Source organism: Thunnus thynnus, chromosome 13 (genome assembly GCF_963924715.1).
Source record: "Thunnus thynnus chromosome 13, fThuThy2.1, whole genome shotgun sequence".
Taxonomy (NCBI): domain Eukaryota; kingdom Metazoa; phylum Chordata; class Actinopteri; order Scombriformes; family Scombridae; genus Thunnus; species Thunnus thynnus.
Window position 1 is genome coordinate 3326041 of NC_089529.1, and position 18067 is coordinate 3344107.

The 18067-nt window shown below is 40.0% G+C and overlaps 2 protein-coding genes across 2 annotated transcripts in view; both read right to left on the reverse strand.

Annotated features, from left to right (window-relative positions):
- On the reverse strand, window positions 1-13039 carry fez1 (fasciculation and elongation protein zeta 1 (zygin I)). The gene is made up of 9 exons (XM_067607304.1): window positions 12714-13039; window positions 9190-9277; window positions 6936-7022; window positions 5445-5610; window positions 3281-3597; window positions 2451-2531; window positions 1458-1533; window positions 1291-1356; window positions 1-1070 (listed from the first exon to the last, which is right to left on the reverse strand). The coding sequence occupies exons 1-9, from the start codon at window positions 13037-13039 to the stop codon at window positions 1054-1056; spliced, it is 1224 nt and encodes a 407-aa protein (XP_067463405.1). The 3' UTR covers window positions 1-1053.
- Window positions 12934-18067, reverse strand: part of cfap58 (cilia and flagella associated protein 58) — a 20452-nt gene continuing 15318 nt past the window's right edge. Inside the window, exons 19-20 of the mRNA XM_067607300.1 lie at window positions 15530-15643; window positions 12934-13069 (exon numbers count right to left, since the gene is read on the reverse strand). Of these exons, the coding sequence (XP_067463401.1) occupies window positions 13064-13069; window positions 15530-15643 (120 nt within the window). The 3' untranslated portion in view covers window positions 12934-13063. The remainder of the gene's footprint in view (window positions 13070-15529; window positions 15644-18067) is intronic.

The following is an 18067-nucleotide window of genomic DNA, read 5'->3' on the forward strand; positions in this document are numbered from 1 at the left end:
TTAGGGTAGAATGTTTATTAGAATTTGCGATTAGCGATGTAACATTCACCTACATGGCGCAAAGGAAGTCATAAATATGCTAATATGCAAATATGCACGCCTTTACTGAAATGAGCTCGTCTCTTCAGGGGATGATATCCAAGGAAAAGTCAGTGATACACCTCCACGTGGCTGAGCAGGGTGGAATGCATGGTAGCCTGTCACTCTGATGACACAGTAAATAAAAGTAGAAAATCTGCAACACAGTTTATATCAAATATTTAGATACAAATTAAAAGAAATTACAAAAAAGTCAGAAGAGCACTGGATATTCAGAGAGTAAAATATAAAGAAAAAGAAACCCCAAAAAGAAAGCCGTGTAATGCACTGCACTGCACCCGTAATAGTTGTGTTTCTGTTCATTCACATGGAGCTACAGTACTAAGTTGGCAGAAAAGGTGCATGGCTTTTGTATTCAAATGAATTCCTTTTTTCATCTGAAACAACACAGGGAGATGATCACATGAGGATGCAGTATGGCATGTCATTCATCTTACAGTGTAGTCCTTATGAACCAATGAACAGTCAACAGAACCCAGTGGTTAAGAGGTCAGTTTATGAATAAGAGTCAGAACTTGACAACATTTAAATTCTTTCACAGGAAATGAAAAAAAGAAGAAAAAACAGTAAAGAAATTATGGAAAAGAAAGCTGTGGTAACATTTTTATCCCTGTACCAAAGTGGTGTTGTGATTGTTAATAGCATGTCATGCTCCATTAGTGAAGTCCTTTAAAAGTGGGCTTGGCTTGTCCCACTTGTTTAAGTATTCAGATGGCGGCCATTCGGGGGGTCTGGCCTGAGCTTAATGTGCAGGAGAGGAGAAGGTGAGCTCAGCGAAAGGCAGTAGTCATAGTTGAGGTGAATACGATAATGCCGATGGTGAGTATCCATGGTTGATAATGGTAAAAGAGGGGAGGTCATGCAGCTCGGGCCAGAGGCGAGGAGGGTTGGAAAAAGCCCTGGAGGAGGAGGAAGAATTCTCCATCACACTGTGGCCCCTGGCCTGGCGGTGCTTTAGGTAGGACACAAGACTAGAGAGGGGAAAGAGTGGATAATAATGTTAAGTCTTTACAATGATTTGACAGAACAAAGTTAGCTTTGATTTTCATTCTCGTGACTTCCTTACTACTGTATTTTGTGAAGCTCAGTTCACTATAACCACTTAAACCCATTTTTATTCATCAAATCCAAGCTGAACACTGACTTATTCTTCACCAACCACTTTGTAGCAGTGTTGAAACCTGTGTTTACCTTTTAATATGTAGTCAGTTAGCAGTGTAGGCACCTTCTCACTGTCCTCCTTCATGGCAAAAAGAACTAGGGGGAAGAAATACAAAATGTATCAACTGGATATGCACTTGTTTTTCCAGCCAGTAATTATCATTTGCCTCTGATACAAACGTTCTTCACTTGCTTACTTTTTGTGAGCATCTGCAGGTCGTCAACAGATGGAGGGGTGCCTTTCTTCTCAAATGGAATGACTGTGTTTAGATACTAGAAACAGAGTCGGGGTTCAGAAGGTTTAAGATAAAAACTGGGATATTTAACAGTCAAGCTGACAGGTAATGAGCTGGTATTTTAATGTGGAGGCTGATCAGTAGCAGCTTTCTATCACTGGAGTCCACACAGCATTGAACCTGAGAACTTATAGCAACAGCTTGACATTTTGGGAAAGAAACATTCACTTTCTAAGCTTAGCGAACTGTCAGCTGATGGTGATGATGCTGCAGCAGACAGTTAGCTTAGCTTAGTTTAAGACTGGAAACAGGGGGTAGCAGCTGAAACTGAAGTGTAAATAGTTAATAACAAGATTATGTGCCAGATTATTTCTTCAATTTTTGTACAGATTAAAGAAGTCATCTATAACTAGTAAATTAGTTTGTTAATTAGTACACTTTAGAGGTGATTGTGGGTGGAATTTTACCTTCGGACAGAGCCTAACTATCTGTTTCCCCTTGTTTCTAGTCTTTAATCTGTAAGTCAAACTTTTCATTTATTTATGTGTATCCGCCTGTGATTTATGTGGACAAACAGTGTGGGCCTTTAAGATGGATATTTCTTGCAGTGTACCATAGCATATTGCTTACACTATCAACAGAGATCAGGTTACAGTGGGCCAATGATCTCTGTGTATGACCTCAACTGTGCATTGAACTGATGTTAAAAGGAGGGTTCCCTTAACAATTCAAGGCCTGCTCCTTCTGATGTGTCAAAACATATACATGAACATGTAGATGCAATTCATTTTGAAAAAACATTTTGAATGACAAAGGAGTTTTTCAACAAAATTGCAAATGTGCATTGTCTTGTCATGCTACATGCTGTATAGGAACACTAACTGCTGTATTCTGAAACATTTTTGCATACATATTCAGAAGTATATGGAGTTTTTAATACTTCATACACCTTACCTGTTTGTCATTCCCTGTGCTTCCAAATGTCTGTCTGATGCCCGTCTGCAGGATGTTGGACAGTCCCTCCATGCTGAAACGCTGCAGGTCACGAATCACACAAACACACAAACACACACACACACACACACACACACACAGTACAGACCATTATGGCATGATACATATATACTGATGATCTCTATGACAACTTAGCTCCTCAGTAAAACAGACAGACAGGCTTACATCTGATCAAGAGTGATTCATTTTGCTGGAGTACAGTACAGACCTTTCAGCATCTCACATGTTGCTGACAAACAAGACATCAAGGTGAGATACAGTTACTTTTATTGTCTATACTGCATCTGCATCATTAAGTCATCTGTGCATTCATATTACTTCAGTAATGGTCTCAGGTACCCAGCAGTCACCGGATACAAACACTACTGCTGTGTTTTGCATTTTGTATGGAGGGAGAATCCATTAGGTTGTTTCTCTGTTATTGGACAGGAGTGGACTGTTACTGTATGTAGTGGACAGGTCACTTCCACTATAGGATCTTTCCTGGCAGACACTTTAAAGCCTAATGGAACTGAGATCCATTTTGTTAACAGTCAGAGGGAGGAATGAGAGCTAACAGGCACTGTGGTTTCACTGTTCTCTAATTTAAACTGGAATGATCAACCATCAAATCTGCACACTCATGAGCACGCATACTGGAAATGGATAAATACATTATGGAATAATTAACACTGGTGTAGTGACGCTGACAAAAGAATAAGATTGTAAAACACACACTCTCTTAGAATGTAAATAATTCAAAGGTGTGTTAAGCATACCCTCCCTCTTACCTTGGCAGGCATGGTCCCTGTCTTCTCCGTGCGGACCGTGGAGCCTGTATTCCCCGCGTTCACAGTTGCCACCGTCCCCGGCCCCTGCAGGCTCAGGGCCTTGTCCCGGCGTCTGCGTTTGCTGCTGTCTCGCTGCTCCTTCTGCCTGTTCTGCACCTCCATCAGGGCCGTGATGAACGTGTTCTTCACCTCTTTCTCGAACTCCAGCTCGTCACGCCGAGCCAACTGGCTGACCAGCTCCTCTGAGTACTCACGGATTGCAGCCTCCACCCGGTGCAGCAGTTCCACCAGCGCAGAGCTGGGCATCAGACTCAAGCCTGCAGCAGGGAGAGAAGGGAGATTTGGGAGGGAAGAGAGTTGTTTTGTGTTAAAGTATTTTTTCTTAAACTAAGGTTCAGACAGAATGCTGAAAACATACAGACGGTGTGAAAACAAGAAAAATCAGTTGAGCTAACATTGAGTGCATGGAGTTCAGCTTGAGTTAAAGAGCAAAACTTAGACTCAAATTCAAATTCATGCATCAACAAACTTATAAACTGTGTTCAGAGTCAGACTTTATTTTTCAATTCTATATATAATAATTTGGTTTAACACTGAGGAAATATCATTGATTTACAAAAAAAAGATCAAGGAAGACATTAACCAAAAGAGCTGGCAACTTCTAGTTGTTTCACATTATCAGTGATTCCAACCTTTTTTCCTCCTTTTGCCTGTGACCCCTTGATACAAAGCAAGGTCTTTGTCAGAGATTATATGTTTGTGAGTTGTGGGCAGTTCAAACACAGTAATTTTCTCTCCCCAGACTGTTTCATTTGAATAATTTAAAGGCCTTAAGATGTAAAACTATACAGTATTTCATAAGGAAACGGTAAAGATTAGAAACAAATCTAAGGCCTGTGTAGAATTTTGCAGCTGATTTAGTTTTTTCTTGTTTCTTACTGCAGTAATAATCTCACTACCCTGAATACTCATCGTCTAACTTCTTGGAGGGTCGTGATCCCCAGATTGAGTATCGCTAATGTTGACTGATGATAATTTTGCTGCATATTTCTTTCCGTTTCTTTCCACATTGATGATTTATGAGTCTATCAAGACTAACAAGAACTTTTTCAAGCCAGTTGTGAGCTAGAATTTCAATTTCAATTTTTCTCTCTTCCCTTCCATCTGAAAAGATCCAGTTCTCCCACAGCTCATTTGATCTTACAGTATGTTAAGCAAGAGTGATATACCTAAAATGTAGATGTAAAAAAACCCAGTTAACGATAATGCTACACACCAAAAGACTGGACATATCAATGCATTTACACACTGTGCTCTTCCACACACAGCTCTCATTCCCACAGTGGACAGGATAAATGAATTCTCCTCAGGAACCACATGGATCTGCAATATGTTTGGCGACAGGGTGCCTCATGTCAAAGAACACCTTCTCCTCTTGATCTCTCACCCATGGATGCTGAAATGAGATGACTAATGTAACCCTGCGGATTACTAAATCAAATGGTGATGTGTGGGGGGGCTCCCTGGCGACTCTGTGAACATGACTAATGATATACATCTCTCCCACATCTCTCCAAAATAAGATGTGAAGACCGAATATGAGAGTAAACAACTTATTAAGAAGGATATTTACTGCAGTATGTTTGTCCTTGACTACGGTGCTCATCGTCAAAAGCCACATCATAACTAGCCTTCATGTTGCATCTTCTAGAAATAGGGATGATGATATTTGTCATGTCCAGCCTATGACAAGGTCTCATCTGAGGGGAGGGGGGGTGGTCTCGCCTTTGGTGTTTTATTGTTTAGTGACATGCTTCAAGGAGAAACATTGACTGTAACCTAAAGAGTACTGCCATTACTGTTGGGTTCCTTTCAATGGAAGACATGTTTGGCTGTTTGGCTTAAATACAACTACAACATTTTGTCATTTTTGTCAAGAATAGATTCACATTTACAATAAATTTAATATAAAAACCTGTATCTTACACCTTCTGTGTCCTGACTGGGGAAGTACAGCAACATAGGAAGAGCAGACGCCTAAAAGAAGCTTTGTTTTGACAGGAAACAAACCAGTTCAAACCCGAGACCAACTGAAAACAGACTGGGCAGTCAAAGTGCCAGTGACTCTGGGCTGAACATGAACATGATTTATCTTCAGCTCTACCTTCATAGGAGCAGTTGTTGTTGGAGGCCTGGGACAGCTGTCTGATCTCCTCCAGCAGGGAGGGGTTGGTCCTGGGGGAGCAGTGGCTGCTCTCCTCCTCGTCCTCCTCCTCAGTTTCTCCGGGATCTGGAGAGTTCTCCATCATCTCAACTATCTCCTCAATTACCTTGGATGGTGAGAGAGTGAGAGAGAGAAGGGAGACAGGAGGACGGACAGGAAAGACATTAGGAGAGGAGACACACATCCATAACCATCCATTTGTCAGTAGAGTAAAAAGTGTACATATAATACTGAAATCCATTATTGATGCCTACACAGACTGCAGCAGCACTGTATGATGGACAAAGACTTGAGTTGGATTTAGGCAGGTGTCTGTCTAAGCTTCTATAGCAGCATGATCTAACAGCAACCCAACAACCCACACTGTCATACATGACATGAGTAGTTTTATTGTGATGAGAAAGAGCCTCTCCCAAAGCAGCATGCATGAAACACTGCACAAACACACAGTTTAAAGATAACACACACACATAGCCACATTAATAAATATATATAATGATTACCCGGGTGGCAGACTATGATCTATAAAAATAGGAATAACACATCTAGCAATATAATATTATTTGTGGGGTTCCTCAGAGGTCTGTTCTTGTCCCTTTACTGTTTTCAATCTTCATGCTAACTTTGGGTCAAGTAATGCGCACTTCCAATATTTCTTTTCACTCTTATGCTGATGATAGGCAGACATATTTGTCCATAAATCCATCACAGCTCTCTTTGCTTACCTCACTCACAACCCTTTCTTGCAGGCATAAAGTCTAGGCGTGGCCAGCTATCTGTCAACTCAGAAGCATTGACGAAATTAGATTTTTTTTTTTCTATGAGTGATGCACAAACCCTTATACATGCCTTTGTCTCCAGTCATTTAGATACTGTAACTCTTTATTTGCTGAGCTGCTCTAGAAATGACTGAACTGCCTCCGGCTTGTTGTTGTCGGCCCCCAGAGTGAGGCTGGAGACAGAGGGTAGTAGGACATTTACTATCAGGGGCCCACAGCTTTGGAATAGCCCTCCATTGGGAATGAAGCAATTTATGTTATATATTGACTTTTAATTAGTTTTATTCTTTCTTTTATATGTATTCTTTTTTGCTAATTGCATTGTATTCATTCTTTATTTACTTTTCTGTCTGTAAAGCAGCATGAAAAACTCAAACTTTAAAAAAAAGGATATTATGATTATTATTATTATTATTATATAACAAATTCTGAATGAAAAAGGAAGAATACTTAAAAAAATACCTGAAAGATGATGGTGAATCAAACAAACAAAACAAAAATACAGGATGTGTGAAGTGTGGAAGGTACAAGAAGACGAGGACACAAGCACCATTCTAGCTGAGCCTCATGTTACAGCCTGCTTTTTATCTTCATATCAAAAACAAGACAAAGACGAATCACTGTTTTATCTCAAACACACACACACACACACCTGATCAGCTGTGATGAGAGGCTCTTCACTCAGGCAGTTGGCGTTGTCATTCTTCTCGTTCATCTCCTCCTCCTCTTTTTCGTGAATCTGCAAAGAACCAAACAACATTTATGATACAAATGGCTGCAGCAGTATGTTTTAGAAGGAAAGGAGGTTACTGAGAGTCAGACTGCCTTTTGTGTGCCTTTTTCATTTTCCAAAAGAGCTAGATCCTGGAAGGAGAGATCATTCTGGGATTGCACTCATTTGGAATTCTCATGCTTAAATATTTGAAAGGTTTTACATTATTTAGTATTACTTTTTAAAAAACAATTTACTATTCCATTTGTAAAAGTATTTAAATAGTTTATATTAAACTTTAAATGTATTTACTTATTTACAATATTGGACTTTCATACAGTTAACTATAACAAGTGAAGTAATCTGTGCCATGGGCTGTAGATGTGGTAATGTCTGTCTGTCGGCTGGTTGGTTCACCACCTTGGTCCCGACCCAAAATATCTCAACAACTGTTGCATGGTTTACCATGAAATTTTGTACAAAAATTCATGAGCCCCAGAGGATGAATCCTACTGATTTTGGTGATCCTCTGACTTTTCATTTGAATGGATTACAATGAAATTTGCAGCAGATATTAATGTTCCTCTCAGCATGAATTGTAATTACTTTGGTGATCCCTTAGAGATTCCCTCCTGACATATAAAAATTTGTATCTGTAATGTTTTTTCCATGAAAAAGTTCATTTAACTAGTTAGACTTATAAAATTACATCTATTTCTTTCTCCCTCATTGAAAAATCCAAAATGTATGAATATACAGATATTTTTGTGTCAAGTTTAACTGCTTGACAAACGATGTCTTCTAAAAAGTCTCAGGGTGTTTGCACCACATCGCACTTTTTTTAACTAGTTGTGAGATGTCACAAATCATGTTCATAGGTACAGGCCTTTGACTGAGATTTAAGGTGAGCACTTAGAAACTTTGCTCCTTTGGCAGATAAATGTGGAAATAAATTTTGCACAAAAGAGATCAAAATTTCAATGTACCTGCAAAAATACTGACATTCCCATCAGCCTCAGCTTTCCATTGTCTTTAGTGCTAATTAGCAAATGTTAGCATGGTAACATGCTCAACTAAGATGGTGACAGTGGTTAACATTAACTGCTTAACATCAGCATGTTAGCATTATCATTGTGAGCATGTTAGCATGCTGTCATTACATATAGCTCAAATCACTGCTGTGCCAAAGTGCAGCCTCACAGACCTCACATGATTGTAGAGTCTTATCTTGTTATTATGTCCACAGTGTTAGTCTATTATTGACAATAGTGAGACAATTCATGAAATATTTCCTGTTTGCTGTTTGTTGAAAAATCCACAGACAGAATACTAGCAGATGTATTCTGTGGTCCTCATGTGTTCTGGTTAGAACAAGCATTGACAACCAGTGTGGCAGAAGAAACTGAAATTTATAGAAAATCCACAGAAAAAAAAGGAGAATAGCGTCATCCTACTGGCCTTAAGGGGTACTGTCATTTATGAATATCTACTGTTGGTCTGTTTTGATATAACAATAGAATTCACCAGCTGGGTTTGAAGACAGGATCTAGCTGAATATAAGCACTATGATGCATTCACACAACAACCCTCTCCCTCACGGACAAAAACATCTGCTCTAGCCTCGACCAGCCCAAACATGGCCTAGACTGCTTCAGTAAGTGCCTGCTGTCCAAGCTGAATGTGACAGCCAATTAAGCGATAGAAGGAAGAGGGAGACCTCTGCTAAATGGCAGACCAGTCAAAGTTGGTCAAGCATGACTTCAAGTGTCAGCAGTATGAGATTAAGAATCAGAAAGAATGGACCAGTTAGTTTCTCAGTATCTAGCTACACAAATTGGTCCTGTCATTCATAGATCTCTAAAACCATAAAAGTCTTATAAACTAGTGCAACAGACATTATTGAACCATTTGTAGTGAGTAGAAAGACAAATAAATACTACAAATCCTTCCTTATCTGCCATAAAAAAAAGAAAACTGGGGGGGAGATGGGTGGGTGCTACTCCCAAAGATATATGGAGTGAATGTTGACCAAATACAAAAAAAGTAGGAAGAAGGAATAAGCAGAAATAGTTACCTTTTTATTATTAAATTTAAAGTTTTACATATCATTGATGTTATTTTTTTTTTGTTTAAAAGCATTTTAATGACATTTGCGAGATCTAAACCACATAGTAAGATATAGAGTGACATGTACCTCCTGCTCAGAAAGATTGCCGTTGAGTCCCTCTGAGTCGGGGTTGTCCCAGGTGCAGATGTAGTTGTCAGTTAGAGCATCCCAAACACTGCAAAATAACATACATGCACACATGTAAGCTACAGCAACATTCAAACAACACAAAAATGTCAAAGAGAAGCATTAGAACACTGTTTTTGGCCTTATCTCTAAAGGCTAGACTATTTTAAGCTGGTGTGTCCACACACAGTTTAGTTAGACAGTTATATAACAGTTTTGACTAGAGTTTGGTGAGGTGATTTATCTCCCTGGTTATAAGGCAGTCTACTCAGCTCTGTCTTTAGCAGCCTGCAACTCAGTCAATATTTCAACGTGGCAAGTCAATGACTGCGGAGGAACAATGCACAACAGAAAAAAGCACAGCTTACTACTCGTTAAAAGGTATCCTGAGCAGAGATTTAGATAAAGCTTCTCACATCATTGTGCCAGTGCCTCTGCAACCCGGAGCGAGCGTCTGTCTGAGGAGGAATGGCATGAAACTGGGAGAGAAGTGTCCTTTGTTTTAGAGCCTTTGTGTTTTTTCCTCCTCCACTGAGAGGTTGGCTCAGGCCTCCTGCCCTGCTCCCAGTGGCACTGCCCACACCCGGTCACACAGTAGACACCATTCAGCTAACAGCTTACCTCACCAGCCATGCCTGCGTGCCATGGCTGCAAGCACCAGCACATAAACAGGACCAAAAGTTTCAATACACTTAAGATGAATATAAATAAAAAAGTTCATTATATGAAATGTGTTCCTCTCTTTTTATGAGCACTGCATTGTAATATATAAGATAATGGATTTTGTGCTTAGATGTTTTATGTTTTCTTGAAAGATAAGTAGATTAGATGACACCATCTTGTAAAGTGACTATTGTTTGCTCACAGGAAGTTGCACTGTCGCCAATGCTACCGTCATTCGCACACTGGAAAAAGTGGTTATATAACTCTATGATTATTGAGAGGTAGCTGCTTTGAATAGCTTGCTTTTTCCATGTTAATGTTTTAGTTTTAATGTTATTTCCATGTAAAATAGTTTCAACCACATTTGTCACAGTGCTATACAGTATGTTAAAATATGCTAACGAGCCACTGGCTGTAGCTTCATATATAACTGGTATCAATGTTTTCATCTAAGCTTCTGAAAGAATGCAACTATATTTCCAAAAAAGTTAAACTTTTCCTCTAAATGAAACTGAGCACTTTAAATGAAATAAAACCAACCCCATTAAAAACATTTTAAAAATCAGTAATAACCACAGCACAAACCACAGCAACACATGAACAGGACGTACTGCACACGTAACACAAGGACACGGTTTGGTTGTCATGGATGTATAATATAATGATAAGAGCTATAGCCAATTTTTCCCAGTGGTCACTCGCGGTATTGCAGTGAAACATCCCCCTGCGGCCCAAAAAGCATTTTCCCTATAGACCACCATTGTAAAACATCTGTAAAACTGTTGACATTATGACAATTATGACTCTTTCTGTTATCAATTTTGATCCATGGAGGTTTTATATTTGTAAAACTTTCCTCGAGCCGAGAAAAGCGATTTAAAAATCAATGATGTCATTACAATGTAAAGTCTATGGGCCAAGTGGGAACTTGTGGGCGGGGCCAGAGGGAGAAACACTACTACGCATATTCAGTAGGCCACACAACATGGAAGCTAGAAACTTTTTTGATGTATGTGCCAGCCGAGCAATTCTTATTGGACTAAATAGGCGCCATTTTCAGTTTGGAATCCAGCTCTTATAAAACATCAATGTCTGACCAGCCGGAACTGGAACTCTGTGTTACAAAGCTGTCCTGCTGTGTTTGTTGGCCCACAGCCACTGAAGAGAAATCATTCTGTTTAATATTCTAGCTTGTCGGACTCACTCATATCTGCGTTTCTAATCAAGCATCTGCAGGGATTAGACCAAAACGTGCCACAGACTGTTTTCAACCAAACAGCAGATTTAGAGTGTTGGCGATTATTTCAGTAGGTCTTTGAGTCTCTCTGGTTTAAAATGAGTCACTTTAATTAAGACTGCACCCCCTTTCCTTAAAGCCATAATACAACATCAGTGTTATGAAGATCAGTCTTAGTTTCTACAAATGGCTGATTATAATCTGTGTGGCACTGAGGTGAACAAATATAATGAATGAGACCTACTTGATTTGAAATAGCGGAATGAGTTGTCACTTTCAAGAATTGGTATTAAATGGGAGGAACAATGAGACAGAAGTCTAGATGAGGTTTGGAACAGTCACTATGTCTGATTGGGAAAAACTGACCTCATCTTGTCTGTAGTGCTTTTCACAAACCAGTGTAAGGCACTAGACTTGTGTCTTGGTCATAACATGCAGATTAGTGTAAGTACGTAGAGCTCCCAACCATCCACAGCCCTGTGTTCTGTGCTCAATAATCAAAGTCTTATTCATGAATACAAACTAATTTTTACCAGCAATTTGATATTGTTTTGAAAAAAATCACATGATTCCTTTCCAAACACTCTCTTTGTGCACTGACAGTCAAGCTATTTTTAGCCCTATTCATATCCACATGGTGTGAGGACGTCTGTGTTTCCGCCTCAGAGCCTGCTAGCTAAAGGAGGAGGATCTGGCAGTCAGCTGGTAGAGAGGCAGAGACGGAGACAGACAAACAGACAGAGTCAAAGCCAACTGAGGCGTACATCACTGCACATTGAATAATTCAGCATGCAGCCTTACTGTGGAGCGGGGAGGGGAGGGTGGGGTCATGCCGCTGATTGACTGGTTTGTTTGGGATGTTGTGGTCTGTGTGGGGGAAATATTTTGGCTTTTGTCATGTGTGGCGTGCTGGGCTGCTGAGCCACTGTTTTGGCCTCCAGTGTGTGCTGTGGATGGCAAGAATGGCAGCATAATGAGTATGTCAGGATTGGATTTACATAAAGGGCTGGAGGAGTGCCTTCTGTTTTTATGTGTGCTGAGATTCTGGCTGTGGTATCTTATTACGTCACTATAGAATAATTGTGTTTATTTATATCACTTTATTATGATTGCCTAATTAGATGAATCACAAAGCACAACCTATTTTGCAGAAAGGCTGAAATACTGAAATGGAGATTCAGTAAGCAAATGTTATTAGTTCAGAGCTAAGGATTATATTATTTTATTATTTATTATTATATATTTTCTGTATATTAACAATGTTGTAACATAAGATGCTGTTTGGAATGTAAATGTATTGTTATATTTAACCCTGTGGCTTCCAGAAGCATTTCCTGCATCTAAAAATGTTTTTTCAACTGACTGTAAGTGCTACAAGTACCATTTTATAATAATTCAGGTAATCCTGTTAGAGTAGCAGATCCATTAAGATCTCATTTGTGCATCCTGAAGGGTTGAAAAGGCTTATTAGCAGATGGCCACTAATGAAGGCCACAAGATGTGACTGAGAGCTTCAGAAAATGTCCAATAACTGGACCTTATGCAGCAAATTTTGTGTCTAACTATATAAATAGAGGTCACTCACTCTTCATCCTGCAGCCGCTCCTCATCCTCTTGGTTGTGTGACTGGCTGCGTATGGGCGCCAGGCCCTCCGTCTTGGTGTTGTAATTGTGGAAGCAGACGTTGAGCTTTTCGTCGAACTCGTTGACCAGGTCCTCCATCGACTTGAAGCTCATCATCTCAGAGAAGTTCTCCAGCTCAGAGAAGTCCTCGCGGGTGATGGAGGCCAGGGGGACGGTGCTGGTGGTGGAGTAAGAGGAGTGGTTGAGTGCTGGATGGTCCAGCTCATCCATCCGGCAGGGCCGGAGGTCCTCAAACTCCTCATCCAAACACACAAGAGGGGCTTCCATGCTGTCCCCTGTCAGGTGAATCTCTTAGCCCTGCACAAAGAGAGTGGTGGTGATATAATGTTTAATGCATTGAGGTTGCTGATTTCAGCATTGTATAAAATTGATTTTTTTTATAATGTTTTATCAGCATTCCCTTCATGAGGCAAGGTCTTTGTTGGAGGAAATGTCTTTAAAGGAAAGACCAGATCAGTCAAAGCACAAAAATCTGCCATGATTTGTATTTGTCCCCATCTGCTAGATTTACAAATATCCCAGAAGGATTTATCTGGCGTCTCCTAAATCATGCCTGCCTCACCTCATGTGGAATGGCACCATGTTGTCTAGACAAAGGGGAGGTGGAGGTAGATGTGCCAGAAGGGTACCAGGTCCCAAAGGGAACCCAACCAGTTGGCTTTACTGGTAAACCACAGTTAATTAAGTGCCCCTACTGGGATTTAACTGATGAGGTGTCCAAGATTCTGGGACATGAAAATATAAGGGTACATTTGTCATATATGTAATCTATTACAGTAAGGCTACTTTTCAGTGTCAGCATGAACAGGATAACATTTTTATCTCTTTGTGCTGTAAACCAGCATGTCTATTGTCAGTGTAAATATGAACATTGCTGATTAGTTTTATGCTTTTTAAGGGGTTCAAAAAAATGGAATTTGCTTGTAGAGAGAAGCTGGTCCTTTTTACTTGATTGTCATGATGGTATAGATGTAGATTTTTCACTCTACATACATTGAAAGGATAAAACAGTGTCTTGAAACTCTTCCTCTGAGCTCTTTAGGGCCATCAGTGATCGAAAAATAAAATGTAGTTTTATAAAACAGCAGAACGTAAAACGTGTCGAGCTGCAAAAAGAAGCATCACTGGTACGTGGAGGACTTCCTACTGCAGACAGACTTTTTAGAGAAGTTGTGCCTGGGTCAGGCTGTCTGACGCAGTGTAATTACAGTAGTGAGGCCTAAATTTCTTCCTTTGTGCTTTGCTAGACCGTGGCCTGGCGTAAGTGGGCGAGTACAGAGAAGTCCATTTAAAACAAGCTTGTGCAAGCCTCTTCCTCCTCATCACACCACTCAGCAAAGTACTGCTCTGTTAACAGCCGGATGCTGTTTTTCAGGATCTCATCCTTTCTCTCTGAAGCTGTCTCTTCTCTATACTGCTGTCTTTTTTTATTGCATCTGTTCCATTTTTCCAACATGTATTTCTCATTTCTCTTGAGATCTATAGCTAAGACTCCATGTTGAGATGTATCATCCCCTGCCTCCTTTAAGTGACAGTGACTGACAACTATGTCTTTCAATAGACCTAATTAAGGTCATTTTGTCCACTCAAATAAAGAACATGGACATGGAAATTACTAGCTGACTCTAACCTCACAACAGGGAGTCTTTGCAGGAGGAGCTGATGCTCTGCTCCTTGAAAAGTTGGCAGGGCGAACAATCACAAATTCAATTCCCTAATAGCACTTTCCAGTCATGCTGTAGCCACTCTGTTTACTGCTAAGTCAGTGTAGCAAACTGGATGTGGAAAATGCTGGAATATTTTCCTCTAGCGAAAGCGAGGCATGAAATCCCAGCATCCACATCCCAGCTGACAGCAGTATGGATGGTGCGGAGGTGGGAGTGTGTTGAAATGTGCAGGTAACTGTGTTGAAGGTCTGTATAGTGGAATGTATAGCCAGTGTATGTTAGATATATGTGTCAGCCTTTTTTGTATGTGACCTTCACAGAGAGTGGGGGTCTCAGGTGCGTTTTCCCTGCTCCACAAGGATGCAGGTATGAAAACAGCCAATCACAAGAGCTCATCAGAGGTCATTTAATTCAATGGAGACAAATCTATAACTCTATTTTACCATGGGAGAGGCGATCACTACTACCAGATCGAACAAAAAAAACAATTTCATTGCAGATTTTTAAAGCAGATTTCTATTTTTTTTTCTCCAACACAATCAAGCTTGTCATGTGCAGCCATTTTTCACTTGGTGGTTTATTTAGTAATTTGGGTGAGAACAATGCCAACACATGTCAGCTGCTATTAAAATCAATACGTGTGAGCCTGTTGTTTATCAGGAATATGGGATGAAATTATTGTTCACATCTATTAAGGCCCTTGGCATAAAACAAAATAGGACCCTAGGGAATCTTACAGAAATTTAATCACATTTGTGTTGAAAATACCTGTCAAACCATTCAGATTTTGTCCCACATAAACATAACTGTAATGGATTCCACTTCAAATCAATATTCAGGCGGCCGAGGCAGAAATGGAAATCAAGCAAGTGCATGTCATCAGCTCATCAGAGGGAGAAAAAAAGAAGAGAGTGGGGGGAGGGAGAGAAGAGCAGTGAGAATAGAGGAAGGAGAGATGGAGGAAACCATGGTTACAAGGCAAGGATGGAAGGAAGATGATGCAAAGCGAGGACCTCAGAGGGGTCAGGACTGAGCATGAACATGGAATAATGAACAGCAGGATGATACGGACAGTAAGAAGACTGATTACCTGCAGTAGACGTGCTGCCGATGTTATGGCTTGGTGTGTAGACAGGACCTGCTTAGACAAGGAAAATCTGTGTCTAAGCCTCCCTCCGCTGCAAAACCCTCGGATGAGCAGCTGCTACATTCATTCCAGGGTGAAAGACGGGGAAAAAAATATCAGGGAGAGAAAGATGGCAGCGTGGTCTGAGCTTTGGTCTGTATCCCTTCCCTCACCCGTTAGCCCACAGCCACCCTTATCTGTCCTCCCACAGCCCGTTGTTTTCCAATCAATAGGCAGCCAGCCCAGCTCATACAGAGCCTGCGCACTGCCAGGCCTCTGACGATATCAGCTCACCCCCTCCTTTCTTCTCTCACCAGCTTCTCTTTCTCTCTTTGTGCCTGCCTCCTCGCTCCCTCCCTCCCTCCCTGCATGCATTAATTCCCAAATATTCATGAGGAGAGGAGAAGGAGGGGGAGCAGTAGGAGGTTTGGGGGAAGGAGATGTTTCTGTGGCAAGGTAACACATTGTACATCTGCCCACCTTGTACATAAAAACATGCTTACTATGACACCAGCTGCCCCCCTTTCACCTGCTGAATCACTCTGACACAGACCTGAGTGGAATAACACATCCAAAAGAGAATTTATTGTTTTGAACCTGTTTAGCACAGAGAGAATATGGGTAACATGAAGAAAACTCATATCAAAATTTGAAATCAAGCTTGTATTTGCTCCCAATGTCGGTGTCTTCTTTCTTTCTTTCTATTTTGAAAAACAAAAGAGAACATGTCAGGGAAGCAATGTATATGTAATTAGATTATGCATGTACCCATACATAGAAAACAGGAAAAAAGTCAAACACAAAAGAGCATAAAAAACAACAACGTTTTGTGAGCTGAATAAACAATCTACTCAATTCAATAAAGGCTCTTACAACCAGAATACATGCTCTCTCATAAAGAAACAGTAAGTCATTTTTTATACCACATTGATAGAGTATGGGGAGGATAAACACACATGCAGGATTGAAATGATACGAACCCATTTTGCATTTTGACCAAGAGGAGACGGCACCAAGAACACATTGTTTTGAATCCATCAATATTTGAATAATTAAAGTATTTTTTCAATCTGTGTTTGAAAGTCAGAGTGTTGGATGGACATGACCACATTAAATGACAAGTTGTTTTGACACACTGCCGCAGAACATAAATCATCATATTTACTACCAATCTTAAGAATTACATGCAATTTATGAATAATAGTATGTTGTGTTTCATGTGATTTATTTGATCTAGTGATTTTTATTTTATTTTATTTACATTATACAAAACGTTGCAACAAGTCTCGTTGTCTAAGTCTATGTTGAATATTAAGGTTATTATATATTATATATTATGGTGATAAAAGTGCTTTTGAGAAATACAGTAAGAGTCGATGTCTTTTAAAGAAATATAAAAAAATGTGAGTTTTGCCAGAGAATCTCTTGTACTGACTGCTCTTCACTACATCATTTCACAGGCAGCTCTCAAAAAAGAAATCATATATAAACACAATTTATAAACTACATTCAATACTGAAAACTTGAACATTTTAAAACGCAGCAAAACTTCTTCCTGATCTTTAAAAAGATGAATCCTAACGTCAGTATAAGACAACATACAACGACAGATGCTAATGAAAAAGGCTCAAAGATTGTGAACTTCATGTTGCGTCCATCAGAGCCTGTGATCTAAAATCTGCATAATCCCTGCTGTCAATCTGTGGTCGCGGTTTAGACCTCCTGTCTAAAATCCTCCAGCTGCAGGAGTATAAACACATGCACTCACATTACTGTTATTATCACACTCAGACTGGGAAATATTATAATATGGCTATCTTTGTGGCCTGGAACATCCAGCTCTCCCTGATATGAGCAGATTTGACAGATTAAGCTTTTTATAGCCTGATGGTTTGAGAGAATTGAGAAAATAAGCAGTCAGAGTGTGTTTGACTGATGACTTGTATATGTTGCATGTTTTATTTTCCTGCAGCCCATCTGTGACTCTACTGATAAAGATGATCCATTTTGTGCACACTCTAGGCTACCTGGTGATTAGGACATTAGCAGAAAATCATCAATGTGTTTTTTGTCCTCCCAAAATAGACTTTTAGAAATTGGCAAGCAAAAATATACCAGGCAAAGACAAAGAGAGAAGCTGCGGACTGATTCAGTGAATACATGACGTCAGTACACAGGAGGTGCTGCGCCCACCTGCTGGGTTAAAGATGTTGCACACTATAAAAAATTAAATCACACATGACAGAACATACTGTGCTCACAACACCTACAACAGTAGGGAAACACATCAATCTTAAATGTGATTCTTCGTTTATGATGTGTGACGCTAGAAACCGGTAACACAAAAGCATGTACAGTAAGCACTCTGTGGTTGAGCACTCAGTATGCAGCGCATCTACTCAAATTTCATCATTATGAGTGTGAAACACACCATTGGAGGCAACATAGCAAACCAGCCAACAAACACCAACTTCATTAGTCTCTGTAAGCAGCTGCTTCTTC

Coding starts and splice junctions, on each gene's coding strand:
- fez1 (XM_067607304.1), bottom strand. CDS start 13,039: ATGGAAGCCCCTCTTGTGTGTTTGGATGAGGAGTTTGAGGACCTCCGG. Junction 7,023..9,189: donor GCAATCTTTCTGAGCAGGAG/GTACATGTCACT, acceptor GGTTCTTTGCAG/ATTCACGAAAAAGAGGAGGA. Junction 3,598..5,444: donor CAACAACTGCTCCTATGAAG/GTAGAGCTGAAG, acceptor TCCCTGCTGCAG/GCTTGAGTCTGATGCCCAGC.